The sequence below is a fragment of the Staurois parvus genome, unplaced genomic scaffold, assembly GCF_062004578.1.
Source record: "Staurois parvus isolate SC_StPar_1 unplaced genomic scaffold, SC_StPar_1.0 ptg000777l, whole genome shotgun sequence".
In the NCBI taxonomy this organism is placed as follows: Eukaryota; Metazoa; Chordata; class Amphibia; order Anura; family Ranidae; genus Staurois; species Staurois parvus.
Window position 1 is genome coordinate 646,113 of NW_028318573.1, and position 27,753 is coordinate 673,865.

At 43.3% G+C, this 27,753-nt stretch overlaps 1 protein-coding gene across 1 annotated transcript in view; it reads right to left on the minus strand.

Moving 5' to 3' along the window:
- Positions 1 to 27,005, minus strand: part of LOC149444766 (plexin-A1-like) — a 283,982-nt gene extending 256,977 nt beyond the window's left edge. The window contains exons 1-2 of the mRNA XM_089654551.1: positions 26,988 to 27,005; positions 26,129 to 26,269 (exon numbers count right to left, since the gene is read on the minus strand). Of these exons, the coding sequence (XP_089510677.1) occupies positions 26,129 to 26,269; positions 26,988 to 27,005 (159 nt within the window). The remainder of the gene's footprint in view (positions 1 to 26,128; positions 26,270 to 26,987) is intronic.
- Positions 27,006 to 27,753: the final 748 nt, after the last annotated feature.

Sequence of the window (27,753 nt, forward strand, 5' to 3'; positions counted from 1 at the left end):
TACCATTAACTTTTTTTATTATAAAGATGGAAAATATAATATAATAATCATCTTATTTATTAACAATGGTTTGTTTTATTATGTATTATTATATACCAATAATGGTTTTATTTTTTTTTTTCTAAAGAATTGTATGTTAATGTTATATACCATTAATTTTATTATAAAGATGGAAAATATAATATAATAATCATCTTATTTATTAACAATGGTTTGTTTTATAATATATTATTATTAATACATACCAGTAATAATGTTTTTATAATTTTTTTATTCTAAAGAATGGTATATTAATATTATATACTATTAATATTTTTTGTATTATAAAGATGGAAAATATAATATAATCATCTTATTTATTAACAATTGTTTTATTATATATTATTATTATTATTATTATTACATACCAGTAATAATGGTTTTATTTTATTTTCTTCTAAAGAATTGTATGTTCATATTATATACCATTAATTTTATTATAAAGATGGAAAATATATTATAATAATCATCTTATTTATTAACAATGGTTTGTTTTATTACATATTATTATTACATACCAGTAATTATTATTATTATTATTATATAGTATTTATAAAGCGCCAATAGTTCGCTCAGCGCTGTACATTACAAAGGGGGACAGAACATGTGACAGAACAATACCAATACAATGCAAAACATGAGGGGATCGAGGGCCCTGCTCTTTCGAGCTTACAATCTAGGAGTAATGGTTTTATTTTATTTTTTTTCTAAAGAATTGTATGTAATATTATATACCATTAATTTTATTATAAAGATGGAAAATATAATATAATAATAATCTCATTTATTAAAAGTGGTACATTATATAATATTATTACATAAAAGTGTTTTTATCTTTTTTTAATACTAAAGAATGGTATATTAATATTATATACCATTAATTTTTTTATTATAAAGATATATAGAAAATATAATATAATCCTCTTATATACGAACAGTGGTATGTTTTATTATATAATATTATTATTACATACCAGTAATAATGTTTTTATAATTTTTTTTTTCATTCTCAAGAATGGTATATTAATATTATATACCATTAATCATTTTTTTTTCTATAATGACGGAAAATATATCATATAATTTATAATCAATAACTTTATTTATTAACAATGGTGACATTATATAATAAAATAATTTTATTTATAAATACAATGATGGAAAACCCAACTATATAATATACAATTAATAATCTTCTGCATTAATATGAACAATGATATATTATTTTAGTGTTTAATAGTTTTATTTAATAGTATAATAATGGTTGCAGACTGTCCGCAGTACATTTACTGCAGGCGGGCGTCATGTACAGGCACAGCAGCAGCCCTGTACGTCATAGTGCCTATGCAGGGGCCCCGCGACCGATATGACCACCAGACACGGTGGACTGCGACTCGTGGAACTGGGCCACTTCCAGCGTCTTGGGGATCATGTGACCACGATGCAATTGATAATAGCTTTGCTTTCTTTCCTAGTGGATATGGAGAGGGATAATTCATGGATCTCTCCGGAGTTCAGCTCCAATACCGGAGTTTTATGGCACAAGCCGCGCTCACGGCGCTTTCCTTCGGAGGAAGTTCATCTAATGGGTTAAGAAGAGAAAACGAAAATACGGAGAAACAATTCTAACGAGCCGGTTGGTGAAGCTGTAAATAGGTCTCATTCAGAATCTGGAAGAAGAAGACAAAAGTAGATACTCAGCCCAAACATTGCTAAGATCATAGAGCGGCACCCCACTCAACAGCCTGATCAGGAACACACGCTGATTACATTTGCATGGAGACTGGGGGATTTCAGAAGATGCGCCGCCGTCTTGGGCGTCTCGCCTCCGCAGTGCGATTTGCAGACCCGGGAACAAGAATTACTCAAGGTGATTTGGAAGTTCTGATTAAAGCCTCCTGGATGGTTCACCTCGCCCGGCAATTCCTACCGGAACGAAAAGTTCCATCATTGAGTTACCGCTGTGCCAAGTCAACGGCCTCGTAGGGGCAAAGGGATGGACTCGTAGGGGCAAAGGGATGGACTCGTAGGGGCAAAGGGATGGACTCATACGGGCAAACGGATGGACTCGTAGGGGCAAAAGGATGGACTCGTAGGGGCAAAAGGATGGACTCATAGGGGCAAACGGATGGACTCATAGGGGCAAACGGATGGACTCATAGGGGCAAACGGATGGACTCATAGGGGCAAACGGATGGACTCATAGGGGCAAACGGATGGACTCATAGGGGCAAACGGATGGACTCATAGGGGCAAACGGATGGACTCATAGGGGCAAAGGGATGGACTCATAGGGGCAAAGGGATGGACTCATAGGGGCAAACGGATGGACTCATAGGGGCAAACGGATGGACTCATAGGGGCAAACGGATGGACTCATAGGGGCAAAGGGATGGACTCATAGGGGCAAAGGGATGGACTCATAGGGGCAAAGGGATGGACTCATAGGGGCAAAGGGATGGACTCATAGGGGCAAACGGATGGACTCATAGGGGCAAAAGGATGGACCTATAGTAGTCCTGTCCCTGGCAAGGTTGACAAATCAATATCTGGGGGGATCATTAGCGGCAAAGTCGCCCGTCTGACATCAACCGCAGGACTTTAACTTCAGAGAGAGACTCCACTGATATCTCTACAAGCAGGGCCGTGGATAAGGGGGTACCACCAGTGCTCCTGTAAGGGGCCCAGGCAGCTGGGTGAATCAGATATGGGCAGGTGATCGGTGGTGGGGGGAATGTGGCAGTTACTGGAACCTATCCCCTGTATGGTGCTTTCTGCAGCAGCTGAAAGCTGGCTTCTTCTCCTCTCCCTGTCCCCAACAGAGTCCCCCCTTACATCAGGGTCCCCAACAGAGTCCACCCTTACATCAGGGTCCCCATCAGAGTCCACCCTTACATCAGGGTCCCCATCAGAGTCCACCCTTACATCAGGATCCCCATCAGAGTCCACCCTTACATCAGGGTCCCCATCAGAGTCCCCCCTTACATCAGGGTCCCCAGCAGAGCCCCCCTTACATCAGGGTCCCCAGCAGAGCCCCCCTTACATCAGGGTCCCCAGCAGAGCCCCCCTTACATCAGGGTTCCCCCTTACATCAGAGTCCCCAGTACAGCCCCCCCTTACATCAGGGTCTCCATCAGAGTCGCCCATTACATCAGAGTCCCCAGTAGAGCCCCCCCTTACATCAGGGTCCCCATTAGAGTCCCCCCTTACATCAAGGTCCTCATCAGAGTACTCCCCTTTACATCAGGGTCCCCAGGCCCCCTGTCAGGTTTTTATTGCTATCTGTGCCTCTGTTGGGGAGAATCTCCCTCTCTATTTGACGTGTTACCATCATCACCAAACGTGAAAGAAAATCCCAAATTTTGGGTTGTCCCCAGTACAGGAATATAGGGGAAACCTTCAAATGGGGACTGGTGACAACCAGAGATTGCCTGACTTTGGAGGGATTTCCTCTCACTTTCTGTTTGGCTCTGGGACAGGAAGTGAAGAAAAATCTCCCCAATGGGGACACAGATGACAAAACAGAACCTGACAGGGGTTATAACCCTGCCATACTCTAGCCGATCCTTCAGATCTGCTTTATCTATCATGTTGGGGATTTAATAAATGTAAGTTAGCATATATCACTTAATAGTACGTTATCATAGGTGGCCCTTGGGGTCAAACGTGGGCCAGTCAGAGCGACGCTGTCCTCAAAATGGCTGCCAGCAGACGAGGAAGACGGAACGCGTATCTACAACATATTTACTTGCTTACTGAAAGCGTTGAAGACATTTTTCCTCGGAGGACTTGGCTTGCTGAATACTCGACAGGCAAATAAAAAGACAATAACTGTTTTTGTCTTTCTTGCTGCTCCTTCCAGTTTTTCGGAGACGCTACATTAAATTCCGAATGTCTCGGCGTGTTCTTTGATAGAAGCGCGCTCCCTCCAGCTCTATCAATAAACACTCCTAAAGAGAGACGGCGAAGAGATTGTCTGTGGTACGGGGCGGCCTGCGTCTCTTCAATCCTGGAGAACACAGCAGACGCTTTCATCTGATACGCCAGTCGATGGTATTTATGAAACGTATTAATATTTGCCCGCGGGCGGTTAGGTAATTAAATCCCGCACAGAACGCCTTGTTAATTTACCCGGGTCTTCTCAAAATCTGGAATTAAACGCCTGGCGCGCCCCACAACAGGGACCTACGACTCCCGTGTGTCTTAGTTGGAGTAGCGAATACCAAATATAACATTTAAAGTGTAATTCCACCTTTCGACCTCCCCCCTTCCCCCCACAAAAAATCCCCTAGACATATTTTTATTTTAGATACTTATATAGCGTCGTCATTTTACGCCGCGCTTTACATATATATTGAATATTCACATCAGTCCCTAATGTCAGGGATGCGGGTATGACCAGAAGTGTGTGGACTGACACAGGGAAACGCAGGCTTCAGATATAGTAAATAATATAATTTATTAAGACTAACAATACAAACGCAGTGCAAAACTAAACATAAACACAGTGCAAACAAACTGAACCAAACCTCCAACAGATAACAAACATACAATACAAGAGTAGTCAGGCAGGCCGGGTCGGTAGCAAACGGAGTACCAGGAGCAGGCGGGAGAGTGGTCAGGACTAGCCGAGGTCAGTACAGGCAGAGTTCAAGCAGAGTCAGGACAGAAGTAACGGGATCAGGAAACCAGGGCCAAGCAAACAATACAACAAGGCACTGACTGCAGGTCTGGCCATCCCTTAAATACACCACCTGCAATCAGCCACAGGTGGTGGCTAATTGCCGGAGTGAGCCTCTGGTTGTTGAGAGCACCCGCTGGCCAGTCCTGGTACAGCAACCCACAAGGCAGGTGAGTCCCACCACTATTGGCGAGTCCATTCCTGACACCTAACCCTCAAGGGGCGTACAATCTAAGGTTCCTAACTCACATTCATACATACACATACTAGGGACAATTTAGACAGGAGCCAATTCACCTACCAGCATGTCTTTGGAGTGTGGGAGGAAACCGGAGTACCTAGAGGAAACCCATGCAGGCACAGGGAGAACATGCAAACTCCAGGCAGGTGGTGCCGTGGTTGGGATTCGAACCAATGACCCTAGTACTGCCAGGCGGAAGTGCTAACCATTTAGCCACTGTGCTGCCACACTGCCCACATATACATATGCCTGATATTAAAGGAGAACTCCAGGCATACGGCTAAATAAACATAAGAAATGCATATAAAGGAGAGGTTTCTATTGCCAAAGGTTTTGCTTTTCTGTCAATCCAGTACTGAGGTTTGTACAGCTCTGTCATACAGCACTACCCTTCCTGGCAGGAGACCTCATTTTTCTCTGATATAGTAAGGTAAAACTTACAGGTCTTGTCCCTCCCCCAGCTTGTGATTGGACAGTGAAGTAGAAGCGGCAGCCTGATGAGGTTATCTCCATTACGCCGCACATGAACACTACAGTACAATGGACTGGCCCCTTGTGCTCCTTATTCCTATCCCTGTTTGAGCTCTGCTGTACAGTGAACTTTTTTAGTTGCTGTTATGTGGGAGGAGCCAACATAAGAAATCCTATACAAAACTGCCCCCCCCCCCCCCCCCATTACCAGATACCTTTACAGCATTTTCCCAGATTACATTTTCTGATATGACCTTCACATATTTACACACTCACTGCTCAATCTTTTCATTATCACATTACACAGCTATGTGGGCGATCAGTCTAGCAAGCTAAACAACTGCTGAGATAAAATCAATTAACCAAATTTACACAGGGGGCTCTCTGTGTGTATAAAATACCTGTGACAGCCCAAAAAACAAAAAAATCACCAGAAATGCATGAAAGAGTGGAAATGTGGTCAATAAAGGTCTTTATTGTAGTGGACAATACATATAGCCAATCATTCTTCTTGTTCAGATGTCTTTACAAACTCATTAGATTTCAAAATGTACATGTGACCTGTGACTGGAAAGGATATAAAGACATTCTTTGTGAGGAGAAAGATTACTATATATGCAACACAAATCATATAAATACAGAAAGGAGCACCAGACCAACCTAGATGGTGTCAAAGATGATATTAATTGTTGATGAACTGGTCATATAAAGACATCCCAATTTCGGGGCCGATCCATGCGGTCACCATTTATAGTCTTAATATGGATCCATGTGGTCACCATTTATAGTCCTAATATGGATCCATGTGGTCACCATTTATAGTCTTAATATGGATCCATGTGGTCACCATTTATAGTCCTAATATGGATCCATGTGGTCACCATTTATAGTCCTAATATGGATCCATGTGGTCACCATTTATAGTCTGCATATAGATCCATGTGGTCACCATTTATAGTCCTAATATGGATCCATGTGGTCACCATTTATAGTCCGAATAAAGATCCATGTGGTCACCATTTATAGTCCGAATAAAGATCCATGTGGTCACCAATTATAATTCGAATATAGATCCATGTGGTCACCATTTATAGTCTGAATATAGATCCATGTGGTCACCATTTATAGTCCGATCATAGATCCATGTGGTCACTATATCTTCTGAGCTTATTCAACTAAATATGCAACTTAAACCATACAAATACAGAAGGGAATGCCAGACCAACATGGAAGAAGGAGTCCATGATCATTTTAACTGGTAATTGGTCATATACAAACAGCCAACATGTGTTGTGGGTCAAAATACACATTTTTTTTATATACGCCTTAAACTACTACACTGGTAAAACTACTGCTGCTCAGTAGTCCATTCAAGTGTTTCCCTGTATCGAGCTCTGAGGATGGGACAGAATGTTGGCGCCCAAAATGCATTGGATGTTTATATATAACCAACACATCAAATTTTCTTTCCCCATAAGAGAACAAAAAAAAAGGGTGAGGGTACAGAATAGGACCGATCTCCGAAGAGGAAGGGCCTCAATCCCTGAAGGTGCAAGGCTCCTGACAGGAGCAAGGCAATCTATGGTCTACCTTGGCTGCAGCCAGGTGGCCCTTGCCCATTAGGGAACTGCCAAAGCGGGTCCTCCAAGTATTTGGTGAGAGTTCTCCTGAAGAAAGAGCCCCAGTTGGGAAGAGGAAAAACACCAGAGGTCCACAGAGGCCTGCCCAACAAATCTGTGCAAAGTAGCAATATGACGTGTTCTAGTGCCATATTAACTCGAGTCCCCAGCCCACAGTGGTTTATTGGCACCACTAGGATGCCACCCCCAGGGAGCAGATCACAGCACAAAAACTGCACAAGAGTACAGAATAAGAACGCCAAAAAGGAAGGGCCTCAATCCCTGAACCCCCCTAAGAGTGCAAGGCTCCAGACAGGGGCAAGGCAATATATGGTCTACCTTGGCTGAAGTCAGGTGGTCCCTGCTCCTTAGGGACCTGCCAAAGCTGGTCTTCCAAGTATTTGACCTGAAGAAAGATCCCCAGGTTGGGAAGTGGAAAAAAAGGGCCACAGAAGCCTGCCCAAGAAGTGCGGGGAAAGTAGCAATGTTACTTATTCTAGTGCCGGTGAAACTCAGTGAAGTCCCATAGCCTATAATGATTTTCCAGCACCCCTGGGATGCCACATCACTGGGAGCTCCTTATGCCCCCCTAATTCATCAACATCTTAAATGATCTTGGATTTTTATCCTATTTTGGTACCCCTTTCAGTATGTCTATGGTTTGAGCTACAGTCAGGTAGCCATTGAGGGACGCCTTGCGGTGTGAGAGCCGCCTCTCATGAACATTTCCTTCACTTGGCTACACAAACAAGTTTTAAAATCCCAGAACCTCTTGCAGTTATTTTTCTGCAGATGACTATGTACGCAAGGCAAGGTGACAACTCAATGCCAGTAGAGCCTAGTGGACTTCATTTACGTAGCACTGCAATGTGTGACAAGGCCACTAAAACTCTAAACAGTCCAAGCTCACCAAATATCCAAAGTAGAGGATCATCAGCTTGGTGACCACTTGGTCAGCTTGGTGACCAAGGTTTGGTCTGGAATAGTTATGAAGGTGAAAATAAAAAAATTAATCAAGAGTAACTGAATAACACACAGCAATTATATCACTGGCAGAAAAATGAAATAACGAGCAAATGGGTTTCAAATATATTGGTATTCAACATGGCTGACCTGACACCTAGCGTTGATCACCAGCTGATACGCATATTCGTGTACTAGCATAACGTGGGGGAACAATGAAATATGGTGTCATTATGAGGACAACAGATTACGGGGGCATTAGAAGGACAATTTAACGAAGCATGAGACACGTGGAAGTAGAACGCACAGCTGGACTCCCAACCTTACTAGATAAAGCAACTTCAATGCATCACTGGGCCACAAATCTAGGCCAGATAATCTATCTTATGAAGGACACCTTCGTGTGCCACCTGTCCCCATCGCCAGGGTGCATCACCCGGAGTTTCGTGTTCCCGGGGACAGGAGGAGCAGGAAGATGGAGAAGGTGATCCGGATCCACTGCGTGTTTAGAGGAGATTGCGCGGCGTCCAATCAATAAAATGGGTGACAGGCTTGAAGGAGACAATATATATTCCATTTAAAAGTCAGCATCGAATGGGGTGCACAGCAGGAAACGGTCAGGGACAATTATTTATAGAGAAGGCCTGAAGCGGTGTCCTACTTAGATGGAAATTTTAGATGTACCTGGCCGCCTAGGCACAGCGGTGGCTACCAAACTGTGAGTTCAATCAATATTCAAAATGTAGCCTTTACATTTACTAAGACATGACTGTTTTTATCATTTACACCAGTGTAAAAATAATATAAAAAGCATAATAAGTATTCAAAAAACAATGTACACAAAGAAGTCTAAACTCTACCTGATATTTAGCTTGCTAGTGCACTGTGCAATACAAAGATTGCCATAAATACAGATTTTACCTTTTTTTTACCCTCCACTTCTGCTGATCTCCTGCAGACCTTTTCACCAATTTCCTGTCTACATGCACCTGCTACAATGTCAGTTGCACATCATTAACCTAGAACAGGTGTCTTCAAACTGTGGCCCTTTGCTTGCATTTATTTGGCCCTTGAGAGACTGCTCCTTGTTCTAACATGAACAAAGGGGGACTCTTCTTTCAACTGACGCCAAAGATGGGACACTTTCTCCCACTGACTCCAAGGATAGGGCATCACTCTGCCCACTGACACAAACTATGGGGCATTATTCCTCTCACTGGTAACAATGATGGGGCACTATTTCTCCTACTGACACCAATGATGGGGCGCTATTCCTCCCACTAATACCAATGATGGGGCACTATTCCTCCCACTGATACCAACGATGGGGCACCATTTCCCCCACTGGCACCAATGATGGAGAACTATTCCACCAACTGACACCAATGATCAGACACTATTCCTCCCATTGATAGTAGTAGGAGGAATAGTGCCCCATAATTCCTATCAGTGGGGGGAATAATGCCCCATCATTGGTATCAGTGGCAGAAATAGTGTCCCATTGTTGGTGTCAGTGGTAGTGTCCCATTGTTGGTGTCAGTGGTAGTGTCCCATTGTTGGTATCAGTGGGAGGAATAGTGTCCCATCATTGGGAGGAATAGTGCTTTATCACTGGTATCAGTGGGAGGAATAGTGCCCCATTTTTGTTGTCAGTGGGAGAAATAATGCCCCATCATTGGTGTCAGTGGGAGAAATAGTGCCCCATCATTGGGAGAAATAGTGCCCCATCATTGGGAGGAATAGTGCCCCATCATTGGGAGGAATAGTGCCCCATCATTGGGAGAAAAAGTGCCCCATCATTAGAAGGAATAATGCCTCATCATTGGGAGGAATAGTGCTTTATCATTGGTATCAGTGGGAGGAATAGTGCTTTATCATTGGTATCAGTGGGAGGAATAGTGCTTTATTATTGGTATCAGTGGGAGGAATCGTGCCCCATCTTTGTTGTCAGTGGGAGAAACAGTGCATAAGCATAGGGACACAGACCTGTCATCCACCTGCTCAGTGGGGATCAGCGGACAGATCCCTTGTTGAGCAAGCAGATCGCAGGTGGAGTCCGGCCCCCTTTTTTTTTAAGGGGCCTAATGGTTCATAACAGGACCATAATAAGTCTCATTCCTAAAAAATTTTTTTTTCAAAATGTACTTCTATGAAAATAATTGAGCAAATAAAACATTTAAAATTAACCTCCGCTAATCAAACTGCACAGGGCATGTAAATCATAATATTTCAAGAAGAAAAATTACATATCCCATCATCGTCTTTATGATGTGCTTTTCCTTTTTCCCTTCCCTTAGCCTCCTGTTTCCACGTCACCATTTGAAAAAAATTTAAAGTGGAACAAAAGTCTAATATTTAAAAAATTGAACAGGTAGGCAGACGTCCTGCAGACGTGCAATAAAGTAAACCACCGTCCCATTTGTAGTCTTCTGTAGAACGTAGACTGCACATTGCCGAGATGACTGCACTCCTGTGCATGCGCAAGCGCTGAGCAAACTCTTGGCGCTATATAAATCCTGTATTATAATAATAATAATAATGCGCAGAAATGATGTCATCCCACTCCGGCCAATCAAGATGGCTGAAAACTGACACCTAGAAAATGCCAGGGAGAAGATGCCGATGCCGGAGAAGGATCTAACAGACATCAGACCATTGAAGAAGAGGTGAGCATCACCGAGTTTAGTGCTGCTCATGGGACGACTTCTTTTTCCATGTTCCCTTGCTGCCCCAGCAATGTATGCGCCAAATCTCGCACATCCGCATTAATTAGCTCTCTTTTCCTTGTGTATGTATACAATCTGACAAGATCTTGTGGCTTTTAAGTGAGATGTCACAGGAAGGCAGTGGTGACATAGCCTTCCCAGGGGACATCAGTGTGCCGGGTTAAAGAAGAAAAGGTAAGAAACCAACATCTAAAATCACATAGGAATTTGGCGGATGTTTGCGGAACAGCTCCCGGGAAAAATCTGCTTTAAAAATACTTCAATTTATTTTATTTTTATCTTTTTATTTTTATCTAGCACAGTAGAGGAAATTTTCGGTCCCTATTTGTGGAACTCTTTCTTCAAAGTCCAGATTTCGGCTATTTTTAGATGCTTTTGTTGGCCGTACAAAGACGGTCCGTTTCTGTCTCACTATAGCCGTTAATCCAATAAAAAAAGGAATCGCTAAATAATGCAAAAACTCTTCTTTTCCTGAAATTCTGAAGACAATTTCTTTTCTTCTTTTTGAAGGTTTTTTTTCTTCTTCTTTTATCCCTCCAGCGCCCCTGCTTGAACTATAGCTGGCTGGCTGGCTGTCCCCCTTTGTTAATAAAGTGAAATATTTGATCAGGGGTTACAGTTATCAGGGCAGCAGAGAATGTAATTAAATGCACAGTTGTAAGTGAGCTTGAAGGGCCATGAAGGATTTTAATCAAATGTAGAAGGAGCAATTAATGGAATGCCTGCAACCCTTCTAGGCTGCCTGATGCTCTCTAGGCCTCCAACAGTATCCTGCACGGAGGGGACAATTGAAGGAGGGGGTGGGGGGGGCGAGATATGCTTTCAGCTAGTTGGGTTCCCTGTGGAATGAGAAAATAGGATTGCTTGTTGGAAGACTATTGATCCGGCCATACAGACCTCTTCAGATCGTTACTAATACATCTTTAGTATACTTGGTGCGTTAAATAGAGGTGCAAGTGGGAGCTGCCCCTTGTGTCTGTCACCTCGAAATTAAATGTGGATGGTATCGGGTTTAACGTGCTGGTGCTTCACCTGAATTCTAAATCTGGAAAAGGAATCCAGAGCACCCTGGTGTGATGAAAATCGTACAAATGTTTTAAATTATACAGGTTAAAAAACATACACGCGTTCTATGGATGGGGCAGCACAGTGGCTAAATGGTTAGCACTTCCGCCTGGCAGTACTCGGGTCGTTGGTTCGAATCCTAACCACGGCACCTCTTGCCTGGAGTTTGCATGTTTTCCCTGTGCGGGTTTCCTCCGGTACCACACTTCAAAGACATGCTGGTAGGTTAATTGGCTCCTGTCTAAATTGTCCCTAGTATGTGTATGTATGAATGTGAGTTGGGGACCTTAGATTGTACGCCCCTTGAGGGTTAGGGACCTTAGATTGTACGCCCCTTGAGGGTTAGGGACCTTAGATTGTACGCCCCTTGAGGGTTAGGGACCTTAGATTGTACGCCCCTTGAGGGTTAGGGACCTTAGATTGTACGCCCCTTGAGGGTTAGGGACCTTAGATTGTACACCCCTTGAGGGTTAGGGACCTTAGATTGTACACCCCTTGAGGGTTAGGGACTGATGTGAATGTACAATATATATATAAAGTGCTGCGTAAATTGCCGGCGCTATAGAAGTACCTGAAATAAATAAATGATGCCACTCCAATACCAAAGGAAGACTTAAGGTATAAACATGCTTTAGCTCTCTGTACGGTCTCCACCTTATCAGATCACAAGGCATTGCAAAATGCTCTCTCATGGAGCTTCAGCATTCGTCATCCACCAGCGCATTTTCAGGGACACCTGTTCTGGTGACTATGGCCTATTAGGGGACTTTCTTCACTTTGGGACGTTTCCACTTACCCCTGGTGAGATGTCTTCAGGACAGGACATGAAAGCTGAACTCCAGGGACAATAACATTCCTTTAAATATTTTTAATTTAATTTAATTTTTTTTTGCCTTCCTCTGGATCAACTGTGGGTGTAGGATTATATCTTTTTTTTTTCTAGGGTTGATCTGGATGGACTTTTGTCTTTTTTCAGCCAGACTAACTATGTAACTTAGTAAAAATATAAGCCTTAAAGCAGAACTCCAGGATGATTTTTTGTACCATGCAGTGGGCAGTGCCCGCATTGCATGGGTTAATTGCTCGTTGTGGTCAATGGGATTGGAGAGAGCAGATATGTTCACCTAATCCTTCAACCCTCTCTGTGCAAGACTGGTCCCTTCCTTTGGCTCCCGCTCCCCTGCTGTTCCAGCGGCCTTGTGTGGTGGGCTGGGGGTTTTTTTGTACCATGCAGTGGGCAGTACATAGGTTAACTGCTCATTTTAGTCTACGAGATTGGAGAGCGGAGATATACTCATCTAATCCTCTGATCCTCCCAGAAAAAGACCAGTCCCTTCGGCTCCTGATCACCCCCCCCCCCCCACGCTCCAGCGGCCTTGTGTGGTGGGCTAGGTTTTTTTCGTACCATGCAGTGGGCAGTGCCCGCATTGCATGGGTTAATTGCTCGTTGTGGCCAATGGGATTGGAGAGAGCAGATGTGTTCACCTAATCCTTTAATCCTCTCAGTGCAAGACTGGTCCCTTCCTTTGGCTCCTGCTCCCCTGCTGTTCCAGCGGTTTTGTGTGGTGGGCTGGGGGTTTTTTCGTACCATGCAGTGGGCAGTACATAGGTTAACTGCTCATTTTAGTCTACGAGATTGGAGAGCAGAGATATACTCATCTAATCCTCCCAGAAAAAGACCAGTCCCTTCGGCTCCTGCCCCCCCCCACGGTCCAGCGGTCTCGTTCGGTGGATAGTTCCTGATGTCATCACACTCATAGACCGGCTCTGGACGAGAAGACATCAAGAACAGTCTGCCACTGGACGTCTTCGCCATTTTACGGAGGATTGAAGGATCAGGTGATTATAGGCTCTGGGTTCACCCCTAGAGAAAAGGAGCCGTTAACCCACACAGTGGAAGCGCAGCCCCACAACATGGTAAAAAAAAATAAAATAAAATAAAATTGTATATCTACACCTGGAGATCTGCTTTAATAGAGAGGTATGGGCTTAAAAAAAATGACATACATATTCCCCTACATGCTGTAGCTGCCCCGCATTAGCTCCAAGACTGAGAACCAAGCGAACACATGACCACGGATTGCTCAGTTCTCGATCTGCTCCGAGTAGAGAGTGGCAATGCTCAGTCTCAGCTCAGTGATCTGTTCCTCCGGTGCTCCCCCAGCACTGGAGCGCCAGGCAATGGAGATGTGAGTTGCTGGCTACAGCTCTCGGCGGCGTGCAGAAAGGTTGGGCCAAAAGTCAGGCAGCCAGGTGGAACCTGGGATTATGTACTACACTGCTTAACCATTGGCTTTTGTGAGCATTCACTCTTTTTTTTTTTCTTCTTAATGAAGTGTTGATGATAATATACTAAGCCTTGCACCATTCTGCTTTGTTTTGTTCATATTATTCCAAGATTCCCCAATGCTCAAGAAGGCAACATTGGCATTGCACCCTGGTCTTGGTTGAGAGCCGATGGCGACAACTTACTACAGTCAGTTTGGTTTCTCAGGAATCTCTTAGCGATATGGTGTCAAGGATGTTTCCGTTGGTATAGCCAAGGTGGAGGCCAACAAAACTGATTGGACCCTCCCTGAAGCTGGCATGGCTCTGCCCCGTCAGCTGATAGCAGGCAACCGCTCAATATCAACTGACTCTGAGTCGCAAGACAACAAAAGTAGACATCACTGTGTTGTACATCATCTGTGCAGAGAGCAGAGATGTTGGAGGAGCCCAGTAACTCCACTCATAGGCTGCCTGCAGAAAAACACATGAGGGGGAGGAGATCAGACCAGTCACCCTGCACAAGGAGAGAGAGTGGCAATGACTGGTCTTTATCACAGGAAGTCAAAGTCTCACCCTGGATTACTGCACAGACCAGGAAGAAATACACAAATCACACCAAGATTCAAAGAAGAATACACAGGACTCTTGTATTTTGACAATATTTACTTATCACAGAGTTCACCTTGAAGAAAAATCTCCAAAACACAAAATGGCAAATAAACATCTGACAGACTCCTTACGTCAGGGCTTAAATTTCAAGTCTAGACCTACTAGCCAGGCACAAACCTTACTCTCCACCAGTTGCCCCACCCAACCTTGCCCAGGTCCGCCTCCAACCCCACCCCCGGCCCATCCCCCAACCACACCCCCTTAAAGGTTATGAAATTAAATTTGTCTTTAGAATAAAGAGTCCAAAATATAAAACTATATACAGTATGTATATCCCCCCTCCCCTGTACTCCATTATAGTGATATGACATGTATACAGTATGTATATCCCCCTCCCCTGTACCCCATTATAGTGATATGACGTGTATACAGTAATGTATATCCCCCCTCCCCTGTACCCCATTATAGTGATATGACGTGTATACAGTAATGTATATCCCCCCTCCCCTGTACTCCATTATAGTGATATGACGTGTATACAGTAATGTATATCCCCCTCCCCTGTACTCCATTATAGTGATATGACATGTATACAGTATGTATATCCCCCCTCCCCTGTACTCCATTATAGTGATATGACATGTATACAGTAATGTATATCCCCCCTCCCCTGTACCCCCATTATAGTGATATGACATGTATACAGTAATGTATATCCCCCCCTCCCCTGTACTCCATTATAGTGATATGACGTGTATACAGTAATGTATATCCCCCTCCCCTGTACCCCATTATAGTGATATGACGTGTATACAGTAATGTATATCCCCCCTCCCCTGTACCCCATTATAGTGATATGACGTGTATACAGTAATGTATATCCCCCTCCCCTGTACCCCATTATAGTGATATGACATGTATACAGTATGTATATCCCCCCCTCCCCTGTACTCCATTATAGTGATATGACATGTATACAGTATGTATATCCCCCCCTCCCCTGTACTCCATTATAGTGATATGACGTGTATACAGTAATGTATATCCCCCTCCCCTGTACTCCATTATAGTGATATGACGTGTATACAGTAATGTATATCCCCCTCCCCTGTACTCCATTATAGTGATATGACGTGTACACAGTAATGTATATCCCCCTCCCCTGTACTCCATTATAGTGATATGACGTTTTTACAGTAATGTATATCCCCCCTCCCTTGTACTCCATTATAGTGATATGACGTGTACACAGTAATGTATATCCCACCTCCTCTGTACTCCATTATAGTGATATGACGTGTATACAGTATGTATATCCCCCCTCCCCTGTACTCCATTATAGTGATATGACGTGTACACAGTAATGTATATCCCAGCTCCCCTGTACTCCATTATAGTGATATGACGTGTATACAGTAATGTATATCCCCCCTCCCCTGTACCCCATTATAGTGATATGACATGTATACAGTAATGTATATCCCCCCTCCCCTGTACTCCATTATAGTGATATGACGTGTATACAGTAATGTATATCCCCCCTCCCCTGTACTCCATTATAGTGATATGACGTGTATACAGTAATGTATATCCCCCCTCCCCTGTACTCCATTATAGTGATATGACGTGTATACAGTACTTACTCCTCAAGTCCCCCGCGGCGGTGGAGAGGGTGTCTCCTCTCAGTGGAGGAGAGCGGACCTCTCCTGCACCTGTCCCCTCAGCGGCGGTGCCGAAGAATCCGGAAACCGGAAGTTGGAATCCGGAACTCAGCTTCACAATGAGGCTTGGAGCGCAGCCGCTCCATCATCTGTGCGCCACTCGCCGCTAAATAATTTCTCCTCGCATTTGGCGAGCGGCTTTTTCAAGCTCTGCCCTACGTCATTTAGGTATTTATAAATTAATAACCTGCAGGAATCACACCACTGGTCACTAGAAGAGACATTTGGCTTTAATTGCCCAGTTAAGTCGCAACTTAGCCCAGTACCTATCTCCTGCCAGAACCATCAGCTCAGTACAGGCCTTATAAAAGAAAATGTACTAAGAAAACTTGTCGTGTTTCTACAACTCCACAGAAAATTTCCTGCCTTAACTTAAAGAGGAATTTGAAAAATGGCTCCAAATCTAATTCCCGAGTCCTCAAAGAAATTTCCCGTCCGATCTCTCTCCTTTTATTTGCTGCTTGAAAAAAGCAGCCAGCAAGCCTATCGATCTTAATCTTACAAATAAACTTCTCTGAAATTCCTTATCTCCCTCGGAGAGCGGCTTGGATGGTGACCAAATCTATCGGATTAAAAAGGGGATGCTTCTGGAAGGGTCCCAAAAAAGCAGACCTGCTCAATAGTGGTAGACATGCATTGTCCAGGTTCTTGCTAATGCTCTATTTCTCTTAAAGAGATCATGGAGCTGGGCCACAAACCGACAGGAAGGACAGTCCAATGAAGACGAAATGGTCAACAAGGAGGTGAATGCTCGAGATAATGTCTTAACAGGAACAGTAACAACTGCAAGAAAATGTTGGTTCAGAAATGGCCAATATTGCACAGACACATCAATATCAATCAATTTTTTATTTTTCAAGTAGTATTAAACCCTCAGAGTTTTCTAGTTTAACACATTGAGCACAGTAAAATAAACACACCCTAGTGAACTGTTAAAACGTTCAATTGCTGCTGGCACCATTTCTCTCAGTGCTGCTTCCCTGAACTTCTGGCCTTCACAGAAAAGAGAAAAAACGGACAGTGCAGTGTATAGGCGTTCAGAATATCTTAATTAACGCATGCCATACAAAGCCGCATAGAAGTGGTAGCAGCTTCAGGTCCTCCATGACCTCCATGATTAGGCCTGAGGGCAAGGCGAAACGCGTTGGAGGCGGGGAAGGGGGGGGTGACCCCTGAGAATGCTACCACTTCTATGATACATGGCTTTGTGTGATGTGCTGTGATTGAGATATTCTGAATGACTTTACATTACATATGGAGTCAGGACGGACTCCCCTCTAGCCTGCATCCACAGTGAGATCCACCACAGGACTTGGAAAAACTGAGTGGAGATCTGAAGCTTCCTTTGGGTTCACTGTAGACAGTGCAGTGTCCAACAAGTCTATGAGTTTCGAGAAGTGAGGCCATGGAGCAGGTGAGTACCTCACCATTCTAGGCTATGGGGCTGTGTTTCTATTGATGTACACAGTGCAGGGAGGGGAAACTCCAGTACCTGCATACAAGGGTGGCTCCATAGAATACTGCAAGAGAAAGGAGCCACCCTGAAACAGGAAACCTGGAGCTGCGATCATGGCACCAGCTTACACTGGAACAAGAATTAAAGGATAAATAAGATGTATACTCTGTAAGTGATTAAATTAACCACTGAAAGTGCTTAATATACTGCATGTTTAATATCATTATAAGACAGGTTCACTTTAAAATATAAAATGGGATCATACAATGTGTTATTCTGATATATGACCCTTCAAACACACATCAGTAGAGTAAGATTGGCTTTCAAGTCCACCTAAATCTATTTGTCCATCCAACACTACCCTCTCCATTGATTGGTAATGCTGTTCTCCAAAGGTGGCTATGTTGATCCTCCACAGATAAAGGAAAAAAGCACTTAATGGACTTAATTTGAATCACAACTACTAGATATATAATGATCTGGATAAGCGAGAACCTTCACAGACACAAGGCTCTCACTGCATTGACATAGCATGCATTAGTCCAACAACCTAAGGATGAGCTCTGAGATGATATCTCTTCATTTATGATGTAGGCAGGTGCAGTCTATTTTCTCCACTGCAGGAGGCGTGCAACCCTGCGGCACTGCAGAGGGAGAGGAATGAAGATTGCTGAATGTAGATTGCCCCGTCGTGTCATTATGCAGGGAGGGGGGATTGTCCCCTAAGTGTATATATCTTGCATCTGTGTTCAAACAAACTAGTCTACCTCCTGGTTTACTTCCAGAACGGTGGCGTCTAGTCTTGTATGGTCGGCTGTGGTGTCTGTTGTCGGTGATCAGATGGGGAAGCGGTATTCTAACGGAAGTACTCAAGCACAGTCTGGGTCGGTTCTAAGACAAACGCAGTCGGTACATCCGAGAACTGCTCCGTTCTACTTTCCTGTACAATACTGTGAGTGTTCCCAGACAGGCAGGTTCTTGCCGGACTGTTTGTACCGTTGAAATGTGATCTTAATACAAATTCGATTTCCTGCAACCAGACGATGTGTTTACTGCCGTTGCACCTCCCCACAATGACTTCACATGATAATGGCTAATCAGACCAGCTGCAATATTTAATTCTTACGGATCAAAAACATGGTGGCCAATGGCACTTGTATTTGGGTAGAGGGGGGTGCTGGATTCCAGCCACATGAACTGTGTTCAGCAGGAGAGCACATGGCTTAACTGGCCAATATCTTGCAAATTCACATATCTGATCACCAAAGAGATCCCAGCCAGCCCAGCCATGGTCAGAGTAATGCCATGAAGTCAAGTAATAAGTATTCAGTGGGAAGGACAGCTGTGTATATGTATATATATATATATTGGCAGTAGTTGATCCTTTTTAATAACCAATTTCACCATTTTGCAGAAAACTACATTTTCTGCAGCTGGAACTCTGGAATCAGGAAGAATCCAATTATATATGTAATGGATGTATGTAACATATAGACCACAACTCTCAGGATTGCAGTACTTCCTGCTTCCTCCCAAGTGGCCCATACAAACCAACATGTGATTTATGGAGAGAAAGTTCACAAAAAGAAAACTACAAACCTGAAGTGTTCCCAAATGTTGAGCCCAATTATACAAATAGAGAAGGCGGTGGAAGATGACCTAATTTGCTAAAACGTGCTAAAACATAATAAATCTTTAAACGGTCAAGAATTTTGTTCCAATTAAGGCAGCGTATGGGAGGAGTACACTACTGTTTTGATAAAGAAATTTTGTATGCTTGCCCCACTCTCAATTCCCACTCTACATTTGGAGGACGTTTATAGAAAAGGTCTTAAAAACTGTTTAGGAGCCTTCACCAACGAACGCATGGCAACAATCAAAAAAGCCCTAATACACAGATCAGGCAGCAGAAAACACGTCTAATAATGAGTTCTTCATTTCTGCTCAGCAACTGCTGTCACGTTATTACTCCATGATGAGAGTTTGATGCTCGGTCTAATATAGACCTAGTCTCTGTTTTCTTGGGAGTCCATCCAAGAATTATCCCTTGTTGAACCCTGATAAAAAGGGAAGAGTGTTCTCCCCGAAAAGCGTTGGCCATTTTTACAGAACTCTCCTTTACCAACAGATCAAATTATCTTGGACTCTTATCCAGTTTTGGTATAGCGCTCTTACTGTATTTCTATTACTTGAGCTACTGTTGGGTGCCTATTGAGGGAAACTTTGCTGTGTGGCTGCCTGTTTGAAATTTTCCTTCATATGGCTAAATGTGCAAGTCTAAAAGTCCCTAGCGCTGCTTAAGAATGGCTTTTTAAACTAATCAACTGTATCTCCCTCCCATCCACCTACATTTCACCTATCCTGATACTCTGCTTCCTCCCCTTATCTGGTGAAGGCAGATATACTCACCTAAGGCAGGCCATAGGAGGATACAATTTTCTTTCCTTCCACCATTGGCGGAAGGAAAGAAAACTGCCCGACTCGTCTATCAACACAGTGTTGATGGGGGAATTCGTCCTGCAGAGATATTGTGTTCTGTCAGCAGGGAGATTTCTTGGCTGGCAAAAACAATGATCACTGCCAGCAGCTATAGCCACCAGCAGTGACTGCATGCAAAAAAAATCCAACAGGCTGAGTATCCAGAAGGTGATTGATGGACCAACTTCAGTGCAACCAGCCTGCCCATAGATGGATGGAATCTCGGCTGGTTCCTGCTGGACTGGCCAAGATCTTGTCCATCTATGGCCAGCTTAAATCATCAATCCAGATTTAGGTCCTTTGTTATGATGTGGGGCCCACTGCAATGGCACCCTGCGACCACCATTCCACAGTCCTGTGATAAAATCGTCTTCTCTCTTTTGAACGGATTCTATCCTATAGGATTTGTATCCACGTCTCACAGACAGTCACATGGATACCAAAAGAACGAACCTTCCAGGAAGGAAACAGAGAAGGAGAAGACTTGGGCCAGTGGCATCACGTGATTTGCAGCTAAGTTAAACAGGGCATTTAGCTTCTTTTTTTTTTTTTTTTTAACTATAGAATATCTGAGGGGGTTTGGGGTGTTATTTTAATCCCAGAGATTAGCTTGAAATATAAAACGTGGATTTAATTTTCATTATACCGTGTTATGGTTGGCTAAATGGTTAGCACTTCTTCCTAGTAGCACTAGGGTCGTCGGTTCAAAGCCCAACCATGACATTACCTGCCTGGAGTTTGCATGTTCTCCCTGTGGCTGCATGGGTTCCCTCTGGGTACTCCGGTTTCCTCCCACACTCCAAAGACATGAAGGTAGGTTAACTGATTTCTGTCTAAATTGGCCCTAGTGTGTGTATGTATGAATGTGAGTTAGGGACCTTAGATTGCAGGGACTGACGTGAATGTGTGTGTGTATACATTATATATATATTATGTCAATGTAGGAATATGTGTACATAACCTTACTGTTTAAATATTGCATCAAAAACTTACAAAATGTATTCTAAAGCTGGCATTGCACTCCCCAAACAATTTTCTTAAATCCATATAACTTCCCGTTCAGGGACGGCAGTAGTGGGAGTTTAAAGCCCTTCGTACTGTCACTTTCTCCAGCTTTAGGATGTAAAAAAAAGAAGTTTGTTCATGGGAGATGACATAAATCTGTGCACGCTCATATGCTATTTATACAACGGCCCTCTCAGCAATGGCGCACACAGAATCCTTCACAAGAGATGTCCCTCTGGGGGGGTTGTATGAGGTGTGAAAACCCCCCACAGCTGTCAGAGGATTGTCTGAAACACCTCAGAAGTTCCTCCTGGCAGGCACAGGAGGGGGCCGCGGGAAGCTGAACAGAACAGAGAGGCTGTCACACATGGATAGAGAAAAAAGGGGCCCTTACGGTTCTGAGATCCTCCAATCCATCAAAGCCAGAAGTAAAGGAGAGCGAAGCTGTCAGCCATCCAGTCTCCAACCAAGAGAGGAACATGCATGGATAACAATGAAGAAGACTTCTTGCTTGGTGCTCTCCTTTACTGCCTCCCCCACCACTTCTCCTTCATCCCGAGATGAGGCGTCCAATCAGGACTGCGTTCTTCACATCCTAATGATGGCGCCTCAGCTGACAAGGCCTTGTCACCTGCTTACTTTTCTGTTTGTTATATATACTTTTACTTTTGCAGACAGCTCCTAGGAAAGGACGCTGGCAGCTGTAAGTCAATTTGACATGGGCCCTTTAATCAACAATGGCATGCAAGAAGAGATGGAGGAAGCGGAGAAAGAGTGAGATGGGGAGAATGCTCTGCAGAGGCGCAATTATTCAGCTGACAACGAAAGTCGAAGACTGAAAATCAGGAAAGGCTCTGCAGACTTGTTCTTCTGAGCTTTGAATTGAGAAGGTGAAAAGAGCTTTCTTAAAAACCTAGGCAATCTTGATGGAGGAAAACTTCATGACACAAGCTATTGACAACTACCTTGAAAAATATTATGTCTATATAAAATAGACACAGAGGTAGATTTACTAAAGCTGAAAAGTACAAAATCTGGTGCAGCCAGATAGAAACCAAACAGCTTCCCGGTTTTGTTGGCAAAGCTTAATTGAACAAGCTGAGGTTAGAAGCAGATTGGCCACCATGCAGAGCTGCACCAGATTTTGAACTCTCCAGTTTTAGTAAATCAACCCCATAGAATATTTTAGTCTTGGATCACAAAAACAAAAAAAAAAAACAAAAAAAAAAAAGAACATCAGCTTTATTTTTAAGCTGTAATTTACAAATCCCATTGGACTCAGCTGAAAATAACTGTCACTTATCTGAAAACAAGTATCTCTTATCCTGGTGTGTTGGCTTTATGAATTGAGACGTTTGAATTTTTTCCCTGTGTGTGTTTTATTTTTGTTTAACGTTTTGCATGTTTTCGGGTGGCCTGGTTCCACTTCCCCAAACCATGTAAGATGTGAGCCAAACTAAGCTTCACCTCTAGAGGCTACAAGTGATGGGAAAAGTGTGCGACCAGTTGTGTGATGTAACACCTGGTCATCCATGAGACTAAGCTCAACTAAGAGTTGTTGAGCTTTAGTACCAAATCTGAAATGTTTATACTGAAGTGAATACAATTCAAACATAGCCCAAGTCTTTTAACAGTAGCAGTCAGAGATACAGAGTGACCCTATCTTTCCTGTCCATAATGCTCAACTGTGTATAAAGTCCACACCAGTCACAGTGGGCATACCCCTGAAGGGTTCTTCAGGAACTGGGTTCCATGGGGATGGACCATGGCCCTAGACTTGTACAGCTACCCTATGGCTGACTACACACTGAGGTGAGTGTCTGTGCAGGATCCAGTGCTTAAAGCAACATTACAGATGGTTCCCACATTGAGGGGTCAAGGTACGGTTGCCAAGGTTTTACACAGGTTGCACCAATCCAGATGCACAGCTTCTGTCTGTGGCTTTAATGACCATGGGATTTGACTAAAGAATAGTATTACACAATTATAAAAGGAGAATAATAAACTAGTTAGCCAAGAGTGATTTCTCCATGAAGGAGAAGAGGTCCATCACCCTAGGTAACTGACAAAACCTGAGTACTCATGAAATGGGGTGGAGTTATATAGGAAGTGCACAGTGGGCCTGTCCTCAAAAGCCTTGCCAGTGTCCAATTATTTGAAGGTACAAGCCTATACCCAGGTTCTGTGAATGGTTTGCCTGTGTCCTGTACAATATGATTCAAATAAAGTTGCTCATTCATTCACAGAACCCACCACTTGAAATCTGCTCCATGGGTTCCAGGCAGGTGAACTTGGCCAATGGTGACCAAATCCAGCTCAGTGTGTTAGTCTCACTACTTTAATTTATACAGCATCAATCTAAAATAAAAATATTAAGAAGAAATGGACCCCATCTTAATAACTTCATACCTAAAAATTTAACTTCTCCCCGGAATTGTACATATGGCCTACATGTTTGGTAAAATAGCAGCTTGGGTTGGAGTGACTCTTAAAAAGTGTGATTCCAGATAACATTTCAGAGGGGAGAAGGGTTCAACCCTCTACCTGATTTGATGCCTGTGTGTCTGTCCTTGGACAAGGGGTCAGGGGACTCGCCTGGGCAGGTGGCTCCTTTAGGGAGATTTACGGTCACTTCCTGTTCTAGTGACAATTGCTGCTAAAAGAGCAAGTAAGCGTTACTCTCCTCAAAAGATTCTATACTTTTCCTAGTGCATCTCAAGCTAAAAAAAAAAAAAATAAACTTGCTAAGGGACCGTGTGAATCTCCCCTTTGCTTTCTCAATTTGGTTTCTATAGAAAATTATATTTAAAGAAATAAGGAGGGCGGCGTGGACCAACAGAGGCGTCAAGAGTCTGTAACATCTCAAGAGCCAACATGAAAACCCAACAGTCTCTCACGTACCCCAGTCGATCTTTACTTTGCTCTAAGCACATTTTAAATGCTTTTTATTCACCCAACAAAACCATACATTAGCATCACAATTCATGGACGACAATGCTGACACCGGAGACCACCAGCAACCTACATGAAATCTCTCATACCAAGGAAAGCAAACCCCTAGCAACAGCGAGCAAGTCAAAGGTCGCTCTGTTGAGTGAGTGATGGTTGTGTGATAACTGTATCCCAGGAAAGGCATAAAAAGCTCTTTCATAAGCAAATGTGTCATTGTACAGACATTTTTTTTTGTATAGCTGGTGGAATGTGCAGAAGAAAAATCATTGTCAGTAAAGTAACACGAATCGACATGAGTGCAAAACATCTACAAAAATAGTACAAAGTGGATCTGTTACTTTGCAAAAAACAACGGTGAATGAAAGAGGGTGGTTTAGGCATCTGAGTGTCGGAATTCCTCATCTCTATACTTGTTGCAGGTGAGTGACTCAATGTAGAAGATGAGAGCGCCACAAATCCCTAAGCGAGTCCAGACAAAGTTTATCAATCTTGCTGTAGAATCAGGAGATGAAACCAACACATTTTGAAGCTTAAAAAACTCCTCTGTCAGTGCTGTCAGTGATAGGGGAAAATACTGGACACTATTCTAATCTTCGTTTCTTTGCTTTTGTTGGCCTGTATTCTTCCTTATCACTGCAAGCATTTGAACCCGGTAAAGGGGTATGTGACGAGAGTCACTTTGGGTGGGGGGCCCAAGGAACACAGCTCACTTTGGAGAGGTGGGGAGACCCCTGTCTCAGCTCCCCATATCCCTCTTATGTGTAAGTCACCTTGTGCCTGTTAGGGGTACAGGGTGATCTGTCCTAATATTGGGGTGGGGGGTTGTTGATTGTGTAATGCCATGTGGCTGCATCCCATTGTTCTATTGTGTGTCTTGCTTGGGAGCAAACTATTATGGGATGTATGTGTTTATGCATTGGCTTAGTGGGGGGTGTCTCCGGCAGCCCTCCCTCCTGATGGGACTATCTGCTGGTGAGTCTCTTGTTACTAAATGTAGATTGCCCCGCTCTGTGTCATTATGCAAGGAGGGGGGGGGTTGTTCCCTTGAATGTATATCTCGTGTATCTGTGTTAAAATAAACAAATCTACTTCCTGGTTTACTTCAAGACTGGTGTTGTCTAGTCTTGTATGGTCTGCTGTGGTGTCTGTGGTAGGTGTTCGGACGGGGAAGCGGTAGTCTAATGGAAGTACCCAAGTGAAGTCTGGCGTCGGTTCCATTACAGGGTAGTTTTGAGCTCCTAAAACATGTTAGCTTTATCTTTCAATTTTACATCAGGATTTAAAAACTTTTACTGGACTCATTTCCAAACATGTGGAGCTCTCATCCTTGACACTTTTTTTGGATTGCTCCAGGGACCTCTATGGATATTATAGCGAGCTGCCTCTTGGATTTGGATATCAAATTGTAAATTTACCTGCCCTTGGATCCGGCACTCCACCAACGCTACTTAGGTGAGTGACTCAGGAAGCCTTAACTGTAACTAATTTTTCTTTGTACCAGGAACAGGATTGCCACAAAGAAAGATGTCAAATAATATTCTTCCTTTATTAAAATGGTAGTGAACACCACATGGTGACTTGTACCTGCAGGTAAGCTTGTAATAAAATGTACCTGTAAGTATAAGGAATATGTCCTAAAAGTGCACCATTTAGGAGATATTCACGATTTCTGCAGCCGGTGACATCACCAGCGCATGTGCACTGCGCTCTAAAGGGACAGCATACGGAGTATGTGGCCCCTCCAGAGCACTGTGCCACGAATGTAGCTCCTGTGCACATACGTTGATGTTCGCTGGCTTTATGATGCATTCATATTAAAACCCATCAGTATTACCTGTTTCTCAGTCATAGCGTAGATATACTGGCGGTCGGGGCTGAGAACCAAATCCCTGAGGATGGCGTTGCCTTCGTGAACCAGTACGTTCTCATACTGCTGCGTTGAATGGGGGGAGGGGCTGGACAGGTCAACCAAAATCTGTAGAAGAAACAAAAAAAAGTAAGTTAGCTCCTTTAACAGCAATAAACATCACAAATCAATTTCCACACACATGTCGAGAGGACGTTTTGGTAAAGAGGTCGGTATAGACAGGAGTATGGCCTATGACTGACAAAACCTAGGCACTTTAGACAACCAATTTATACTTGGGAAAAACCCAAGAAAGTGCGTCCACCAGTTTGGTGATGGAGACTACTAGAGGGCAGTGTTTTGCTATTTTGCAACTTTTCTAGAACAATGTTTTATCTCTCTCCCTTCTACACCAATACTCTTTCCAAGTAAAGTACAGTTTGAAGTAAATTATGGTTCTGCAAATCAAGGTTGTATCTTTACTATAAACCAACTGTCGCCAATCGCCATAAATAAAACAACTTGTGGGACTTCATCCACTATCAAATATTGAAGAGTAAGCATCTAGGACAGGGGTCGGCAACCTGAGAACTCAAGCTCTTGGGGAATTACAAGTTCCATGACACTTTGCAAGGCTTGGCTTGACTCCAAAGTTTAGAGGCATGACGGGATATGTAGTTTCAGCGCAGCTGGAAGGTCAAAGTTGCTTTCCCTGCTGTAGAAGCTCACAAATGAAAAAAGTACTCAAAAGAACCTATTGTGCAGCGAATAAAAAAGCAAATGGACCTCCATGTCTATGCAGGTTCTCTAGGCCATGGTATAGCCAACTGTAGTTGGTTATATTCACCTGGGGCTGTGCTGTCATGTTGAAGACATTTTGTATCTTATCCAAGCCGAACCTTGAGTTTCTTCAGAAATGTGACCAACTACTACTACCAGTTGGCATCCATCATTTCTGCAGTGAAGAGTTGAAACAAGGGTTCTAACTGGTTGCTTTGGGCGACGAAAAATGTTGTTATCCAAAACTTCGCTACAGTTTTGGCGTCTTTAAGGTCATAACAATCTGATGCTGGCCACATATGAGGCGATTCTAAAAAATGTCCATTAACTTTCGATTAAAAAAAAAAAAAAAAATGCTTGCATGAAAGTCCTCAACCTGCCACCTATGGTTTGATGGTTTCTGGATTTTTAAAAAGAAACCACTGTTATTCCACTAGAAAGAACAGATACCGGTAGTTCTATTCCCAATGATCCATTTTTTGGATTGGAAGTTGAGGGAACCCTTCCACAGTTGCCATGTTCATTGGTTAACATACAGCAAGGTTGTGTTGTAGAACTATGGAACCGACAAAACTCTAGGCCAGACATTTTCAACCTTTTCAACACAGAACAACCCTTGAAATAACGGTTTCAGGGAACCTCTGCTAAAAAAATTACTATAGCTACAACTCAAGGTACATCAGTGCAAGGTTTCTCAATCAGGGTACCATGGAAGCCTAGGGTTCCTCCAGAGGCTGCTCTGGGTTCTTTGGGCAAAGAGCTATTTCTGCCTGTCAAATAAGTTTCCACTGACAACATTGATCTTAGCAGCTATCTGTAAGGGGCTATTTCTT